The 18,825-nt window shown below is 39.6% G+C and overlaps 1 protein-coding gene across 1 annotated transcript in view; it reads right to left on the bottom strand.

Annotated features, from left to right (window-relative positions):
* Window positions 1–670: 670 nt before the first annotated feature.
* The window catches only part of SCUBE1 (signal peptide, CUB domain and EGF like domain containing 1), a 188,325-nt gene continuing 170,170 nt past the window's right edge, over window positions 671–18,825 (bottom strand). The window contains exons 12-23 of the mRNA XM_041464335.1: window positions 16,535–16,654; window positions 15,358–15,450; window positions 13,210–13,326; window positions 11,385–11,543; window positions 10,178–10,381; window positions 8,531–8,692; window positions 6,562–6,729; window positions 5,561–5,722; window positions 3,992–4,189; window positions 2,417–2,569; window positions 1,862–1,941; window positions 671–823 (exon numbers count right to left, since the gene is read on the bottom strand). Of these exons, the coding sequence (XP_041320269.1) occupies window positions 671–823; window positions 1,862–1,941; window positions 2,417–2,569; window positions 3,992–4,189; window positions 5,561–5,722; window positions 6,562–6,729; window positions 8,531–8,692; window positions 10,178–10,381; window positions 11,385–11,543; window positions 13,210–13,326; window positions 15,358–15,450; window positions 16,535–16,654 (1,769 nt within the window). The remainder of the gene's footprint in view (window positions 824–1,861; window positions 1,942–2,416; window positions 2,570–3,991; window positions 4,190–5,560; window positions 5,723–6,561; window positions 6,730–8,530; window positions 8,693–10,177; window positions 10,382–11,384; window positions 11,544–13,209; window positions 13,327–15,357; window positions 15,451–16,534; window positions 16,655–18,825) is intronic.

The raw sequence follows: 18,825 nt of genomic DNA, 5'->3' as shown, positions 1-18,825 counted from the left end.
ATTGACAGTGGCAGACCTCTGAAGAAGTTTAGAAGAGGACAGATAAAAACATTAGGATATTAGGGCATGGGACTCAATCTCATGTAATTAATAAAATAAAATCATACATTTTTTTCTTCTTTCTTTTTCCTTTTTGATTTCTACTTGAACAGAGGTTCCACCAAGCCACAAATGAGAAATAACAAAATTTAGATTGTTTTGTTTTCTTCTAAAGATTCAAATATAAACTTCAAGTGCAATTCAAAATCCAAGTATTATTTCTACTACATACTTCTTTCTATAACAGAACTTATCTGCAGGTAGTTTAATATTTGACTAGATTCCTCCTTTTTTGACAAAAGTTATTGTTGATGAAAAATAAAAAGCTAGAAAGAATATTTTTACATAGTGAGATTTCAGATGAAAAGTGAGGATACATTAGTGCAGACACAAATTTGGATCTACAACTAGATGTACTCAGAGATGCATAATTTCTTTTTTTTTCTTTGTAGTAAGAATCCCATTCAGAACATTGACTTTTAACAATTACAAAACATTACAGGTGTTCTTTGTTAACAATTGTGAACAAAGTCTGCAAAAAAGAGCTTTCAAATTAGCAAATGTTTCTACTATGGAGGAAAGACAATAATTGACAGAAATGCAAAGTAACCAAAAATTGAATACCACTAGACTATTTGTATGGTCGTAGAAACCTGGAAACTTTTGATCGCAGTAGCTTTATAAATGATCTTGGAAACATTTCTTTTGACTCTTGTGCTGTGTACTTGAAATAGTTTTGAGGGTGTGCCAGTACATCAAAGAGAGCTTTAATAAGTTTCTTGTCCTATGGAAGACAACATAGATATGTTAGATAAAAGCAAGGTTTGGATTTAGTGTCTGCATAGGTTTCAAAACTGAAGAACAATCAGGTCTGTTTTGCAAAACTTGAGTCTGGATAGAAGAGTGTAAGGAAACTGCTCCACGTTGCAGTGGAGTTTCAGAGAGGTGAGTCTGCCTGCTGTGCTGGATGCTTTTTGCAGGGCTCCTGGTAGGAGCACTAACCACAAACTGCAGATATCTGCATTAGAACTGCAAGCTGCCTCTACTGTCTTTCCGACCTGTTCCATGCTGCTGTCCAGGCCTTCCCTCCATGGATGGAAGATAAGGCTGGTCCTCAGGGATGCTGAGCTTTCTAAGGACCTCCTGTACCTTGAGAAAGTCTTGATTCAGAGCCTCAGCACAGTGCCTGTGCCTGGCACTGTGCACTGCAGCTGGGACCTGAGCAACCCAAAAGCTGGAGGAAGAGAACAGTGCTTGGCAGGGATGGCCAAGGGGAGCTAGCTCTTCCTCATCTCCCGTCCTTCCAAGCTCTACATTTACATGGTTCAATTTTGCCCTCTGACCAACCTTTTTTTCAGTTTTAATTAGGTAGTTGTTACAGGTGTTGCTTGTATCTTTGGAAAACCATTTCTTTTTGAGGCAAGATAGTGATTTAGGTAAATACATTCTTTAATGCACAGCAAACTTAATGGTGTCATTTAAACATTTAAATGCCAGACCGAGGCTGAAGAAGGCTCTTCAAACAATAGGTCCTTCATTCTTGGCTGACTAATTTTTTGAACATACAATCTTATTAATCATATTAACATCTATTTCATTTAGTTCCTGATTCCACAAAGGACATAAGCATGTCCTGAGCCCAGCTTAGTTACTTGATTTTGGGCTGCTTCAAATACCAGCATAAACCTCAGAACACAGAGAATTTGGGATCACCCTTGAGTTTTAAATATAATGACTGTATCAAGGTATTGAGAACTATTTTAGGAAAATGCTTAGGGGAAGGGATTCTTGATTGGCCTCAAAGAAAGCAGAAATTTCTTACCTTTAGAATTTCTTGATGGTTTTCTGATGCATACAATCTGCCATCTCGAACAATGTCTTCTATTAGTTGTTGATAATCCTCTGAAAAATAAAGATCAGATGAGTGACTGGGACATCCTTTGGGAGGGCAATAGTCAGACATGTGCTAGACCTCCTCTTGAAGACAGAGCTGAGAAATTTTGTATCCAGTAAATTATTCAGTGTCTCTCAGGTACCTGTATTCTAATTTAATCACCTTAAAATTCTCTATTTCTTTATAACAGTGGTTTTGAATTATCCCTATAAAAACTTACATCCTCAAAAAACTACTCTCTCCAGATAATAATGCTGTATTATCTCCACTCTAGAGATGAAGAAACAGGAATACAAAATAACTTTTCAAACATTATGTATGTTATATGTATGTTATTTCAAAGTCTTTGCAACTAAAATTAAATGAGGTGCATAAGGTTTTTCCTCATTCTTCTATCCCTGCAAGCAGTGTAAGAGAGATTCTAAAGGAAAATTTTCTCTAATTCAGATATAACACAAAGATGAAAACCAATTCCATTCTCACCATCGTAAGTCACATAGGGGACCTGAAATCCTTTGCCACTGTTTCCTTCATTTGACTTGAATTGAATCCAGAGTTTCCTTGATCTTGAGGTAAATGCAATAGGTCTCTCATAGGTTTGACATGTTTCATAAGTAGTAATTGAAGTAGGAGAAGCTAAAAATAAAGTTAAATGGTGTTCTTTATATAATAATTCTTGCACCCTTCCTCATCTAGGGGTCAGAGATGTCAAATTGACAAGACACTTCTCAGGTGACATATTCCTGACAGCAGAAACTTTTTGTGACAGAACGGATGTTGTCCTTATTTGCCCATAAAGAGAAGTAGGTTTTTCCATAGAGGTATAATTTTTGATGTTTAAAACTTCTATCAATATTAATTTTTTTTTTACTACTCTAGCATTGTATCCCAGAGTGCCCATATGCTTGTCCCAGACAGGTAACGACAAGTGAGCTGCATGCCAGGCAGACATGGTAGCCAGCCCCTCACATGGCCAGTTTGGGGAGCTCATCTGATACCAACAAACCACTTATAAACAGAAAGACAATAAAACCAGAATGTGACATTTGGCATGGTAATTCTGAAGAAAAGACTGTCATACCCTGCAGAGTCAGTGATCCACAGAAGAGTTAACCTGGATGTGAGGAGGTGGTTGGTGACAGCCAGCACAGCTTGGCTAAGGGCAAATCATGCCTGAAGTGTAACTTTACCCTGATGTGACTGGCTTTGGTCACTGTAGGAACCACAGTTTGGGGTCAGAAGGACAACTGATGTGTTTTGTTATAATAAGTGCTTTCCTTTTAAAAAAGCTCATCTGCACAGGTATAATTTTCCTTTCATCTATAGTGACCAGGTGTCTTCCTTCTGATATACAGAGATGTCAGTACAGGCCCTCAGGGATAAAAAATTGTAAAAATTGTTCTAGCAAATAAAAGACACCATTTATTTGAGTAAATACACTGTTTTGAACAAAAAACCCCATATGAACAATTGCTTTTCAGGTTTGGTGCCTCTTGATATAGCAACAATCACCAGAAGGATGCCAACATCCTCCAATGCAAAAGAAGAGTGCATTTCATCTGGATCTCAACTTTAGAAGTTGTTGAATTAAATTCATAATCAAAGGTACAGTGCACCCCCTCCAATCCACAGAAAAGCAGGGTAACTTTGGATTTCTTGAGGGTGTCAGTTGTACCAACACACTGCCCAGATTTAGCAATAACTGCAGCATATATATATATACATTTACAAAAGATAAGTGGGAGCACAGTTTGTACAGATTACAGAGATAGTTCTCCAAATATAATTTATCATTGTTGACTTCTAGAATGGCAGTGATTTATCCCATGTGGTAACTGGGCCAGACAGAAGTCCATTAACTGCTTTGTGATTCAGACAATAAAATTGAATAATTAATATCACACCACTAACTGTTATTGGTAGTGTTCTAACTTGCTGTGCCACTTCATTCAAGAAACCTTTTAGAAACACTGGCTACACTGAAGACAGTCATCCCTTCAATATGAACTATTCACTCCCTAAGTTTTCAGGAAATATAGCCCATGTCTGGCAACTTACCACTTTTTCTCATTACTAAAACATCTCCACATTCATCTTCAATTGGGAGAAATATCTCAGGTACTACGATGAGTATTCTTCTCTTTGGGGGTGGATTTATATTCCAAATGCATTCCACATTAGCTGGGTAGTCTCCAGGATAGTTGGGCGATTCAATGTAGCCAGTGTAGTCCCCTAGTTCTCCTCCACAGTGCTGGTCTGGGGAGAAAGGTAAATTAGTATTTGTGTTAGTTGATAAATTAATCTGAGGTGTTTTTCTGGATCTGTCATGAGCAAGCCTAAACTCCTTCTTGTGGCTTTAGAAATGAACACATTCTCCAGCTTTAAAGGAATATTTGATCCACAAGGTTGCTCCAGCTGATGCAAAACCTTCATCTCCAGTGCATGAACTGATTCAATGCTTCATTCCAGGATGCTTTAACTTTGCTTGAGAAATGCAAGTAAATAAACATGATCCAGTTGTGGTCACCATGGATACTGTGCTGACATGCAGAAGACATTCTGCTTTAACTTACCTGGTTTTTAATTTGCTTTGCCTGAATGAGAGTGCTGGTCCCAACAGCCTGCCTTACTTAATTACAGATCTGCCTTGCTTCATCTTAGATTAAACCACTTAATAAAGGATCTCCATTGAGAGATCAGTTTTTCTTTCTGAGTTTTCAAAAATCATATTGAATTTGGCACAAGTTACTTAAGTTTGATCTCCCCAGGCCTACTCATCCACATAAAATTAGATATATGTTTAAATATTTTTCTTAATCCAACCCCCAAATATTATGCAAGGTCAGAAACTGGCTTGAAAACTGAGCTGACCTAAGACAGCAGAGTAACAAGGGTGGTTTTATTTTACAGGAAAATCAGCAAACTTCTTCAAATTCCATACAAATATATAGTTTACTCAAATGACATTAGAAATTATGAAGGGCTCATAAAATACATGGCACATAATCAGACTAAAAACTTACAGGAGATCTGCACACGAATAGTTAGTCAGATGACATTGCTTAATTATTATACGAACATTCTCTTGAATTAGCATGGTAGAGATGAAAATAAAAAGCTTGCCTAAAGTTACCAGTCATTCCCAAAGGATCAAATAAAACTGCACTGAAATCCTTGGGGATATTTAAAATTTTTAAGATAGGAGGCTGAGTACTGCAAAAAAGACACCAAGAAGAACTCACTATCATAAGCCATACCTGGCAATTGCAGCAATTATTCTAAAATGGCAGTTACTCTGATAGAAGATATTCTGCTCTACAGAGACATAGAGAAATATGCATCACTGTTACACAACTTACAGGATCTAGGAATTTAAAGGCTCTGTAGTTTTAACTTGTAGCTGGAACACTGTGAAATCATATTAAATCTAATACACTCATATGCCTCAAGTGGTACTGTCCCAACTTTTTTTCCAAATTTTTTTCCCAACTTTTACTCTTCCCTCTGGCAGCAGATATTTGCTAACTACGAAATACAAATCTGAAGTCCAGCCTGACAGATGCAACCTTCGAGCTGCAGTTCAGATGCAAAGACACGCTCTGTGTCACTGATATAAATGTGACTTACTTTTGCAATGCGTGACATTGGTGGAGCCATCAAAATCTGTACTGGTGTTGCCAGGGCAGGTGATGCAGTAGTTCTGACCAAACTCAGGCTGGTATGTTCCCACAGGGCACCGGATACATCTGTGTGTTGTGGAGTTGTAGTAGTGTCCAGGAGAACAGTGAACTGCAAGGTAGGAGGTGTATTATTTTCAAAAAGTACCAACCTCCAGTGCAGAGAGCTTTCCTCTGGTCTGCATACCTGGTCTGAAACATTCCTATTAGGCCATAAAAGGCAGAAAAGACACCAACTCCCTGTATTTCCCAGTATAAAGAATCTTGCAACTAAAACCCAGAGCAAAACCCTTATGAACTAGAAATATGTGCTATGTATCTCTCACTGTATTTTATATATTTGTAATAAATGGAAGTGATGTAAATCCACCTCAACAAGAAAAACTGCATTCACAGTAGCAGGAGGGAGGTTTCCATTAGTGTCTGTTTGCCAGGGCCAGCATGTAATTTCAGTAACTAAACCAAAATGCATTTGGGCAGATTCCTTCTTCAGCATTGGCACTGGAAGTTGACATTATGGAATACAGAATGCATTGCACCCTTACAGTTTCTGCCTAGCCCATGAGTAATCCTTAACTTTGTATAACTTTTGTAGTGCTTAGTTATTGTGATACAGTAAATAAAAAAATACAGGACATGAAAGTGAAAGCATTGTCTAATCCAAGTTTGTGTTATTTATTGCCACACAGTGGGGCTGATTCCCTTACCAGTAGCAGTGCTGACCCCCTGCCTGCCTGTGGTAAATTCCAAAGAAAACCATAAATCCTGTTCGATCTGCACAACCTCGGGAGACCATTCCCAGTTTACAGATTTCTTGACCATTTCATTTAATCACACACCCATGCAGCAACAACGTTTGATTTGGAGCCTTCAAGAGTCCCTTGACACTGATGATAAACAACCAAAGGCCCAGAAGTAGGAAGATGAATTGTGGAAGGATTTTGAATTCACCTTTGGTTTCACAGTCTTGAAAGGAAACAGCACCTTCGTATTTGGTCACAAGCCCACCGCCACAGGGAAAGCAGAGGGTCCTTCCTGGTTCAGGCTGATAGGTACCAAGAGGACAGACTGTACAAGGTTTAAAACCATCTGAAGAGTAGTGCCCAGGAGAACACTGCCCTAGAAATTGAAAATGATCATCTGTATTAGTGTGTTGACTTTTCTGGATGAAGTATAAAACCCACAAGTAGTTAGCAAGGCTTTCTTTCACTTAATCATGTGACATCAAGACAGCTGCAGATTAAATTCTAATCTTACCTGCATATTTTGTATTGTTTCTGTATCTTCTTCCTAAAACCACCACCAGTAAATAGAACCAGTTTTATAATATGCTTTTTGGCAACTATGCTTCTGTTAGGATTTTTTTTTTTTTTTAAGAAAGGGGTCTATCAAGATTTCATTAGAATACTTTGTACTTTCACCAATTCTTTCATCTCAGTATTTCAGAGCACTTTATAGGAAGAAATGGAACTGAATCATGCCTATGAAGCAAGTTTTTGTACCTCCAAGTTAGAGATGTGGACAGTGGATCATGGGGTTTACCAGATGGGATGGTAGCAGTCCAGCACCTTGTCTATGAGAATACCTAACACCAGCAGCTTTTCACGTAGTTGTGAAAACTAGTGCTTGTCAGGTGCTCCTCTGCCAGGAAAAAGAGATTTGTGTAAAGCAAATTGCTTTGTGAATAATCTACTGACAGAAGTTTCCAAACTGGCTCTCCAGGCAGTTTCTGATAGGCATCTGTTTGGCTTGGTTCTTGTTAGCTTGAGTGCTTTCCTCTGTGAACCTGAGAACCAGGATGTCAGGTTTTTCAAGACTGTGGCATGAATTTGTATCATCATACCACTCCAGACTGGACACCAGCACTGTGAGATGCTACATATTCCCTGAGGTTGCCTAATCCCAATACTTTGTATTTTAGCTTCCCTGAGAATTGAACATCAGACAGAAACAACTGGCTTGAAAAGAAGAGAGTTTTAAGAGCTCTAGGTATTGCTGCAGTCTCATAACAACCCTGATACTTGCTGGGAAATGTTTGGGGCATTCAGTATTTTGGGTGCTTGGCGTAAGTGAGGAACTTTGGTACTCAGGATGAACTAGAGCTCCTGAGTGAAAGCCAAGTTCAAGTTCTGTCCCCACAAAAGCCAAACTCCTATGGATACTTGTGGGGCCAGGATCCCCAGGATTTCCTTGTGCTCCCATCCCAGCTGGCTGGAATATGACCATACAAACTGGCTATTGTGACACAGATCTCAGAGAAATATTATGATGTTACTAATTTGAGGACAATTTTGCTCTTGTTATTAGGAGCAAAACTGTTCGATGTGGCCTGGTCCAACTGGTTACTGGAACCCAGACTGGAACATGTTTCCTGGTAGGATTTGTGACCCTTGTGGGGGACCCATGCTGGAGCAGGCTGTGCCTGAAGTACTGACCCTCTGGAAAAGTGACTTATATTGGAGAACTCTTGCCCATGAGATGGAGTCACATTGGAGAAGCTAATGAAGTCTCCTGTGGGAGGGGACCCATGCTGTATTAGACTCATTAGACTATTATAATGAGCAGGCTCATTATTAGACTCACCAACACCAGTCCAAAGCAATCCATCCCTTTGGCTCACAATACATTAAGTCCTTACAAGTCAAGGTACTCCCATACCTGAGGTGAAGCACAAAGTGCTTTGCTTGGCTTGCTCATTTCCATCCCACAACTCACATTGCTGTAGCAGATCCCATCATCTTGTCAGCAATGGGAGCACGGATGGCCCGAGCCATACCATCCATTGCTTGTAAGTGCACAGAGATTTCTTCTATTACCTTTAGAAGCCAGAACTGTGGCAGGCTCTCTCCTCTTTCAGCCTCCTTACCTCACAGGGTGTGTATGGCAACACCTAAAGGTTTTATAATCAAGTTCAACTTGCCTCCACATTCTGAGATGTTCCGGGCACCCGCTACTCCCTGGCCATCATTGCTGGGGCAAGGCTCACAGGTGAGTTGGCCTTCTGTGTCCTGGTAGGTTCCTGGCAAGCATGGGACGCACTGGTTGTGTTCTCCGCTATAGAAGGTGCCCGTGCTGCAGGTAACTGAGGAAACAAAGGGGAAGCCTACATAAGGATGTTCACTTTCATCACATTATTTGCCCTAATATCGAACATTTAGAGAAGGTGGATGTCTTTGGCCCCAGGATTATGATGGCACATGTTTTGCATGTGTTAATCCAGGATCCTTGCCTGATGTAAACAGACCCATCTCTAGTTGGGTTTAGGTCAATTTCTATCAGGGTGAGGTCCTGCTTCTAATGTGTAAACTATTAAATGGCTTTGTAGTGCACTCAGGTGTTTATCACACATGTGTTGTTAATAAAGCTGGGTGCACTCTTGAAACAGTCTTGCAGTTTATTAAAGCAGTGCTGCATAAAATGTGGGAAGTGTAAGCTTTTAGTTTATACCAGGTTACAAGTTGGTTTTATGGCAGATGACTACAAAAAGTCTGTCCACTGAGATCAGTTCTAGAGATTTCTCCATGGGCAATATGTCCCCTGTAATAGTTTCTGTAATAATTTCTGTCTCTTGCCACTCAAATACCCCAACTGAGCAGCATCCTGAATACAAATATGAATACATATGCTTTTCTGGCTTCAACAGGACATGTAACTGCATTTCACATTTTTTTCTGATGGGTAATGTCGGAGTTTCTAGATACTGATAGCAACAGCCTTTCAAATACAGTTTCTATATCATTCTTCCCACATGATGACAACTACCTCTGAACCCACTCACTGGAAGCACCTATCAGATGTGACCTCTTTTGGCTTGTAAATCGCTTGGTATCTCAAAAGCTGCAAAAATAGGTATGCTGATTTTGAAAAGATGTCTGTAAGTGATTAGAAAACTTGCAGTGCTGAGAACTGCCATTAAAAAATTTGCATTATCACACTGTCCCCAGCAAAGCATTAGAGCCTGATAACATGGGAAGAGGCTTAAAGGAATTAGGTATTTTACATAAAATAGATTTCTGTAGGTTTTTTTGTTTTTGTTTTTGTTTTTGTTTTTTTTTTAAACTGGACCTCTTGAGCATTAAATATAACATATCCATGGGTCATGGATTATTTGATGGTGAGGTGAGTGACACTGGTGATATAAAACTAGATGTACAGCAACTATGCAAACATCATATTAATGTTTTACTGAATTGTAAATATATATAAATAGAAATAAATGTAAATATATTAAAATATAGAAATATAAATACATGTAAATATATTTTGGTAAGATGGGAGCAACTGGGAACTAACTGCCAACATTGTCTTGTGGCAGATTTTGATACCTGCCACCTGACAGCATGGGAATTTATCCAAATTTATACTTCTGTTTTCCTAGAACTATCTAATGAATTCCATTCAGAGTCTTATGAACCATGCATAGTCCATGCATATATGCTGAGTAATACTGATAATTAAATTCTAAATCGTTATCTCAGAGATTTCCTCCCTGTTCACCATGGAAAAAGTAATTTCAGACTGCTTGATTTGGGGGATATGACTGAATATTTGAGCTCTTTGGACTTACCACATTTTCCATCCTGCAGTACTTGCCCTGTACTGCATACTTCATGCCCTTCAGTAGCTTTAGCTGGCTTCTGAGCCACTTCATATTCTGTCCCAGAAAACTGAATGTAAAATTGCTGTTTATTAATAGATTTCCTCAATGTTTTGATTGCAGTTTGCAGCTTCTGCTCCATCCTTTTCCGAACACAGTCAATGTTACAGGTGTCTAGATGGGAAATGATAACAAAACTAGAAGCACTTGAGATTCATGTTTAAAAGAGGTGCTTAACAAAAAGCTTAGCCTGCATTGCACTATGACATCTCTTTGTTTGTTTCACTGTCTTGTCCATACAAATTGAAGCAGCAGCTCACTGTATTCAAGATCAGGCATTTCAAAGGGACAGGACAGTATCCTGAACTCCATGGAGCAGTTCCATGGCCTGCAAGTGCATGCTGAGTGCTGCAGAAAGCATTAATCCCAATATGTTCTCCTTTCAAGTGTGTGTTCAGTCTGCCACCATTAATGTCCCTGAATTTCCTCTGCTTATGCTTTTCTTAGTTGGTTAGGAACTCCCGCCACTTCCCTGACCAAAACACCTTTGAATTGGTGACAAAAAGAAAGGTGCTTTCAGGCACAACTGCTGTTTGAATCACCTGGCTAATGAGGTGCTCCTCAAGATTAAGAAATCTGCCTTTGAGGACTGACATCTTTATAGGATTCAGTCCACATTTTCTTTGGCTGGAATTTATAACATAATATTCCATCTCATTTATAACTTGAGGCAATTAGTTTTATTCCAAATTTTGGTAAGAAAACACGAATTTTTCAACTATGTGATAAAACTGTCTGATTTGCAGAGTAAATATTCAGCAACTTATATTTTAGAGGATATTTTTATCATCATTTTTGCAGAATTCTACTTAATCTTCATGTTTCCTGTACATCGATTAGCACTTCTGCTGTTTAAAGAAATCACACTGGATTAAAGCGCATGACTTAACTCAAGGTCTTGAAGGAATTTTGATGCAGGTTCAGTTTTTGTTCCTTTGGCTTAATTTCATCCCTGGCTCTTTTCAATTAAAGCTCTGAAACTTTGAGTTTGGAGAGGCTGTTGAACAAGGTGTGCTAAAAGGCATTCATGGCAGCGTGATGAAATAGCATCAAGGAGATTTTAACACCCTGAGGAACTAAATTCTGATTTCTCTCCACAGACCAATCTTTCACAAACCTGAGACTTCTTCAGACTTCATCTCCACTTCAAACTCTGCAGTGATATGGGACACTTCTTTTGATGGTGACTTGCGTCCTCGGCGTTTTTTCTTGGAGGAATCGCACTTGAGGTTCACAAAGGTCACCTGGCAGTTGTCTTTACAGGAGAACTGACCTCCTTTGCATGAGAGAAGAAACACAGGGAAGAAATCAAGTAGCAAAGTAGCACGTAACAGGCTAACAAGTGATATCCTACTGGATTGTCATGAATGTAGTGACAGGCTTCATAACATTTCCTGTGTGTTGTTAAATACCTCCTTCTCCAGGCAGTGCTGGGATTGCTCATTTTGCTATGAATGCAGAAGGCAAAAGCACAGCCTGGCGATGCTCAGCTGCACAATAGTGCTTCCAATGCCTAAAACTGCCCAGCCCTTTTCTGCATAAGGATTAAGGATTGGAAAGCTCTTTACAGAAATTATTTTAGATCAGCAAATACTATAAACTATATCTGATGGCTGAACAAAGCAAGAGAGTAAATTTCATAAATGTATGAGAATGTCAGGCCTGGGCCTCTAAAAACTATCAGTGGATATTCCATCTCTTTCAGAAGTGACAATCATCAGACAGCAAAGGTTTTAAAAGGCTTTGATTGTGAGGTTATGAAAATATATTGAAAGGTTTTATCTGAGCAGGAATCGTAGTTTGCCACAGGTGATGAAACTTCCAGGTCAGGGAAGAAAGAGAAGTTTGTAGCACTCAAGCCATCAGAAGGATTTCATTCCAAGAGTGTGGTTATACTATGTAATCTTACTGTTAGACTCAGAGGTCAGATGACATAACAAACACAAAGCAAAGCAAGCAAAGGACAAGGACATGCATCCAAGAAACACATTCCCATAGTGATTGTATGGACCAAAAGATTTGACTTCTATGACTTTAAAAACGAGTCTGATAATCACATTTTATTCACAGGGTAAGCATCTTGATGACTAAGACTTAAGTCAGTACTTGTAAAATGAGAGATACAAATGTGTAGATTGCGGGGTAAAGGTGAAATATGAGTCTAAATTTTAAAAATAAAATCTTTAAACTATTCACTTTTTAAAAAAATAGCTATTTTTACTCTCCTCTGTTCAGGGCTCATGTAAGATTTTGCTAGTGAAAGTGGTGGTAAGACAAATTTACAACAGAGAATGCATCACCATTAGATTTTTAGTGTAAGCTGCTAAGTTGCTTTAAGTAGCAATTTAACTTTTTAAATACAACATTTTGGTTAATGACACCTAAATATTATAAATATTTTTTCTAACATCAGAACTACTTCCTCTTTCATAACAAAAGATCTAAGGCTGTGTAACATGAGATTTTCATTATAACCTTCCTTCTTAGGGGTTGTCTTTGGAGCTACAATAGGTTACTAATCCAGCATAAACCAAAAAAAGAATAGCTTTTGTTTTCTTTTAAAAACCTCATTTGGGAAAACCAAACCAAACCAAATTGACATGGTTTCACATAACTTTGCATTAGTCACAGCTTTTTGTCTCAGGGTATTTCTGCCATTATCAAGGCCAGGAAAAGGCCAGCTTAATTCCAAGCTCATGTACTTTTGAACAAAGATTTTTCAAATCAACTGGTGAGTTTTTCAGCACTCAAGATCCAAACACAAGGCACTGTTCAACCATAGTGGGAACCTTGGCCTTAACTTAAATTCAGACTTAAATATGTAAATGATCGATTTTTTTCCCTGTCTGCACCATGAAAACAAAGCATGCAAATGAACAAGAAAACAAACAAACAAACAAACAAATTAAAGTGCTGTTTACATGCTGGAAGAAATCACCTACCTGAAACAGCCAGCTTCCCAGAATCTTTTGGTTTGTCTTTGCTGCGAGGCCGTAAATGGCATTTTGCATCTTTGATTTTAAAACGAGCTTTCTGCTTAATTGGAGGGGCTAGGGAATCTGTTGATGTAAAGTAAAAATCTACCATTGAGACAGAAATTAAACGAGATCTGGAACTTATTTTTAAAAACAGTCTCCAAAGCTTTCTTGTGATTTAGAAAAGAGGAAGCCTAAGAATTACACAGCTTGTACAAGTGGGTCCATTTCCACAAGTTCATTTTTTTAAGTGAGTTCCTACCCTTGGGCCCAACCAGGTCAATGAATGTGCTAGTACCATGCTTGCTCTGCACATTTTCTCAGATTTTGGGTGAATTTGTCTTTTACTATGAGAAAGATTAATTCCTACCTTTATTTTTTTTCTGGGGTCTCTGTGAAGTCCCATGTTACTTGTAGTTCTGCTCCTGCTAGTGCCAGTAAGGTTAATTCAGTGGAGCTATGCTGTTGGCAATTGAAAACCATCCAAAGGAGCTGCCTCTATTGCAGTCTGTGGCTTGCAAGCTTTATCCCTCAGCTGTAAACCCAAGGCAGGTTTCACAGTCTTGTTTTAAAGGCTGCTACACAGTCATGCAATGAGTAGAAAATGGAGCTGCTGGCTGATTTCCTCACGAAGTCTCTGAGTAAAAGACTGGCCTGGCTGTCACCTGCCAGCTGCTTTGGGATGCCTGCTGGCCCTGCAGAAGGTGGAGGGTGGTCCCAGGTGATGCCACAGCATGGGTCCCTCTTTCCTTGGTAGGGCTTTGCTGAACCAGGACTTTAGAGGTGGCCTGATCCTGTGCCACAAGCAGGCACATCTGCTGCTAGGCTGTGCCACTCCACAGCACTGTACCACCCAGCATATCCCATATATATAAGAAATACATAGAGAACTGGAAAATGGGAGAGAAGTACAGCAGGTATGTGTAAGGTGGGCTGACTCTTCCTACTGCTGCATGTTGTTTCAGCTGTTTCTAAGTTTGCCAGGCATCAAGTTCTTGTGGGTATTTTTTTCTTTTCTTTTTTTTTTTTTTTTTTTTTTTTTTTTTTTTTTTTTTGCTATCAGCTTTCATAAACATTTGAAATATCTGCAAAAACAGTCCAGCCATTTTTGAGAAAAAGGTGCATGAAATGCAGTGTTTTCTCACAGAAGTCTCATAACTTTTTATGGGGGGATAATCTTTTACCCTTGCATTAGGGGAAGGCTGTGCTCCCATGGGAGGGCTTTTGCAGGGGAGGGCTGCAAAGGGAACCCACCCTTGTGCTACTGCTGAGTCCCTCTGGCTCACTCCCTATCCTGGGAAAAAGTCCCATTTTGATATGCTCACTATTGCCTTGCCAGACTATGGAAAGCAAATATTTCTAAATATTAGTCCTTTTTGAACATATCTCAAACCTGCAGCACTCCCACGCTGACCCACCAACACAACGCTGCAGCCCCACACACCCCACCCTCAAGGAGAGGCTGCAGAACAGGAGTGTGTGCATAAGGGAACATTGGCTACCTTTGATACCTCAAGATTTTTGCTTTTTATACATTTTCAATATATTTATAGCTTTGTAGACCGTTAATACATTGTTATATAGCACCTGGTATTTTTCCTACCTTTTCTCTTAGATTTTAGAATAATAAGCTAACCCTACTAATACATACTTGGAATTCTGTTTAGCCTTATTCTTAATAAGAGATTTCCTGACAAGGACATCTTATTTTCTACCATAATTTAAGAGACATAACAAGAGAAGAGAGCAAGGAAGCCCCAAGGGGGCTGACCCACGGGTGGGTTACTGAGGTAACTGATTTCCTATTGGACATCCCAGCCACATATACTAATTAATTAAACTTACAGAATTAGAGAAATCCTTTACCACAGAGCCATATTTTGTGCACCTGAAAGCTTTCATTGAAGAATTACTTTTTTATCTTCCCACTTTATTGCAAGAATTACTTTCTTATCTTACACCGCTTCAACTCTGTTGCAAGGCTTTTCCTTCTGTTATTAGGCAACACCTTAACCCTTGCCTTACCTAATGAACGAGCCTGATGTCCTGCAATCCCCCGAAGTCCATGACCTCCCTCCCGGGCCCAGGAGAGGGGAACAAGCAGGGCAGACCCACCTGAGCAGCTGGGCAGTGTGGAGTTGCGCCTGGGCTGCACCTTGCCTTGCTGCACGGGGACACCGCAGCTCAGCGTGTAGCTGTTCTCCGAGTCTGGGGGACAGAACACAGTCAGCACATGGGCAACAGCCTCACAAAACTCGAGGCTTCAGCTTCTCAGTGCCGCTAAACAATGAGATATTTTAAGTGCTGAACTTGGATTTTAAGTGGCTGAAATACTTTGCCAAAAAGCTTCAACACTTCACTCTGTTGACGGCAAAGTTTGTTTCTTCCAGCACTGGAATGATACGTTTCATAAGTGATTTGGCACAAGGTTAGCTGTGCACAAGTAAAAAATATTTTGTGTTTGTCCATGGCAAAATCCTTCTGCTTCCCTGTAGTTTAGAAAATAAACCATGTATTTTCATAATAATTTTAGCTTCAGGCTCCAACAGAACTTATTGGCAAAAACAGAAATAGCATGCTTAGAACCATAATGGTGTTTAGAACCATAATGGTGTTTACATATTACAGAGATAAAACTCTGTCTTGGTACTTACAATTAGAGAAATGCATGTTCCACTAATATCTCCTAAACTGAAAATAAAGTGTGAATAAAATGTTAGCTCGACTGCATATAATGCCAAGGCTAAATGTGAAAGTAGACGTCCAAAGATAATCCTGTGCCAGAACATCTATGAAAAAGCAATAGCAAATCCCCTCCTTCTTCCCTGCAAAACTGTGAAGATGAAAACTACCAGTAGCAAATGGTAAAAAATAAAAAAAAGGAGGGAGGGGAATGAAATGCCCAATTTTTTATAAATAATACTCAGCGGGACTGAGTTAACCACCACGTTAGCCAGAATGGTGCAGAAAAAAATTGTTATATATTGAATTGCTGTGACAAAAGGGAAGACAAAAATGAACAGTTGATTTCAGTGAATTCCTGTTACTTTTTAATACAAGCTTTTTGTTAGAATTTTTCCACCCTCTCAACTGACATCTCAAATTAAACAATGAAGGACCAAACTTCTCATGTGGCGTTGACAATCAGCTCTTCTTGATTTAACTTATAATGAGGTTTTGCTCATTTACTGTTGTCCATAACAAAAAATGAATGCAAGAATCATCAATACATTAACAGAGAAAAGTCAACAAGTCATATCCCAGACGAAGAGGACAAATAATTTGTACAAACCTGGAACAAAAAGAGTATTGGATGGGCATGACAGGAAGCAGCTCTCTATGCCTCCTGTCTTACTGCATACTAGCTGAGCCTTGGGAGCTGGTTTGGCATTTGGGAGACATTTCACCATATCTGAGGAGAAAAAAAAAAAGAAATGTAAAACAACTGGACACTGCCCAACCCAGGAACTTGTGTGCACACTTGGATACAATTGTGAGAAAAGGCAGGAAGTGGCAAAAACCATAATGACAGATAGAACTATTTCTGAAATAAGCACAGATAAAGGGAGAGCATCTGGATTGGGATGTTGAGCTTGTACTTGAAAACGAAACTCCCTTCACATTTTTAGACCTAAACTCTAGATCTGTCTTTCTCTCCTATCCTCCATGTTGGGATCTTTGTGCTCTATGAGCACAATTCTGCATCTTGATCTCAGAAGCAATAGGTAACACTAATCACCTGAGATGTCCTTTCTCTGATTTGGAGGTACAGCTCTCTGATTTAACAGACCAACTACAACTGTGCACAGTGGTCTATTTACTTAGATGACCACTAAAATGGTATTTTTTAATTCTCTAACTCCCACTGACTTTTTAACTTTAGCTCCATGATCTATCTTCTGGGGCTAGAAAACTTCCCAGCCAGGCAGAGGTAAGGCAGCAGATGCTAGGATGGAGATGGATAGTCCTGCTGGCCCTTTCAGACACTGCTGAAATGCCCCAAACAATGCTAGAAGGGACCCTGTGCCACACACACAGAGATCAGAGAGCCATTTCTTATCAGTGCCTACAGCATGAGGCACTCTGCAGCTCATGTGAAGGAAAAATCCAGCTTCTCCTCTTGGCTTCATGGCAGGATGAAGACAGAACACCCTGTAGATCTTACAAGTGACTCTTCACACTTGGGTAAGGCAGTGCTTGTGTTTCAGCTGAAAACATATGAAGTTGTTGTTAATTGTTGGAGCTGAAAACATATGAAGTTGTTGTTAATTGTTGGAGCTGAAAACATATGAAGTTGTTGTTAATTGTTGGAGCAGTCTCTGTGTTTCACAGAGAAGATGGTATGACACCGATAATCATAAACCTGTTTTTATTTTAATTTTCGATTGGAGTGTTACTTAAGTACATCTTTTCCCTCACAAATGACGAGGCTCATTCTTGGCTGCAGCTGGCACATGCCACCACTTCCTACAGGGAGGAAGCCTCACTGATTCCCTCCTTTCCCCAGAGGGTTCCCCTCTGCACTGTCTGCTGACCAAATGCAGCTGGGCACCTCTTCAAGCAGCTTTTTCACACTGCAGCAGCTACTTACATCTCAGCCAGGTGGCTGTAGGGCAGATCTTGCTTCAGCCCCATAGAAATGCTGCTTCAGGTACATGATTTTTCTCCAACTGTTTCTTGCTACTTCTTCCAAATCTGCTCACCTTATAAGACATTTGTTTTTCTCACTGGTGACTGTAGTACTGTAAATGTCTTTTTTCCTACCTGTCAGCTTGCCAGCAGACGACACTGAGGTAGGGGTTGCTTCTGACACCAGAGCTGTAGCAGCTAGACTGGTTTGGGTCTACCAGGGCTTGGCAAAAGCCCACAAAAGCCATCATGAAACTGAGCAGTTCCAAAGCAGTAGCTGGCATGAGTGTTGCCTGACTTGGTTTGAGTGCAGAGGAAGAGTCCCAGCAGCCTCCAGCTAGTTTGTATTCCTGGCCTCACTGGTCATTAAATATAAACATACACAAGTCCCATAAATGTGCCTGATGTTCACATTTCAGATATGGGAATAGTCATCCTGAACTTATCTCCCTCCTAAGTCTTCTATGTTGCTCTGGTGGTGTCTTTAAAGAAACTATTTCCTTGGACTGAGGAGGCAACAAAACACAAAGTGCCACTGCTGAGCAAAAGAGGGTTTTGTTACTGCAAATGTCTCCAAATCATGCAGTATTCAGGATCGATAAATATAATTTTTCCACTTTTTATTGTGCTTTTGTAACAATTTAGAATATAGTTTCCTCTCAAAAATGTTGGTAATAAAGGCAGGTGATCAGCAGGGAGATGATGCTCATTGTAAGCCTCACTGAAGTCACCAACTACTAGAGTGTGTATCAGTAGACAAGGGTGTTTTATTTCCATCTTCCAGCTGAGCATTATAAATAATGAGGAGAAATTTACAAGCTGGAGAATATTTTCAATACAGCAACATTCTTAGTAGCCTGAGAGGGAATATAGCACAAGTAGTCTAACTTCATAGCAGACCTTCAAAAATTTTAGCCCCAGCTGCTAACTTACAAAATCCTTTCCAGAGGAATA

This window comes from Pyrgilauda ruficollis, unplaced genomic scaffold, assembly GCF_017590135.1.
Source record: "Pyrgilauda ruficollis isolate IOZ18807 unplaced genomic scaffold, ASM1759013v1 scaffold179, whole genome shotgun sequence".
NCBI classification, from domain to species: Eukaryota; Metazoa; Chordata; class Aves; order Passeriformes; family Passeridae; genus Pyrgilauda; species Pyrgilauda ruficollis.
The sequence above is the reverse complement of the archived record's forward strand: the minus strand, read 5'-3'. Positions and strand labels throughout refer to the sequence as shown.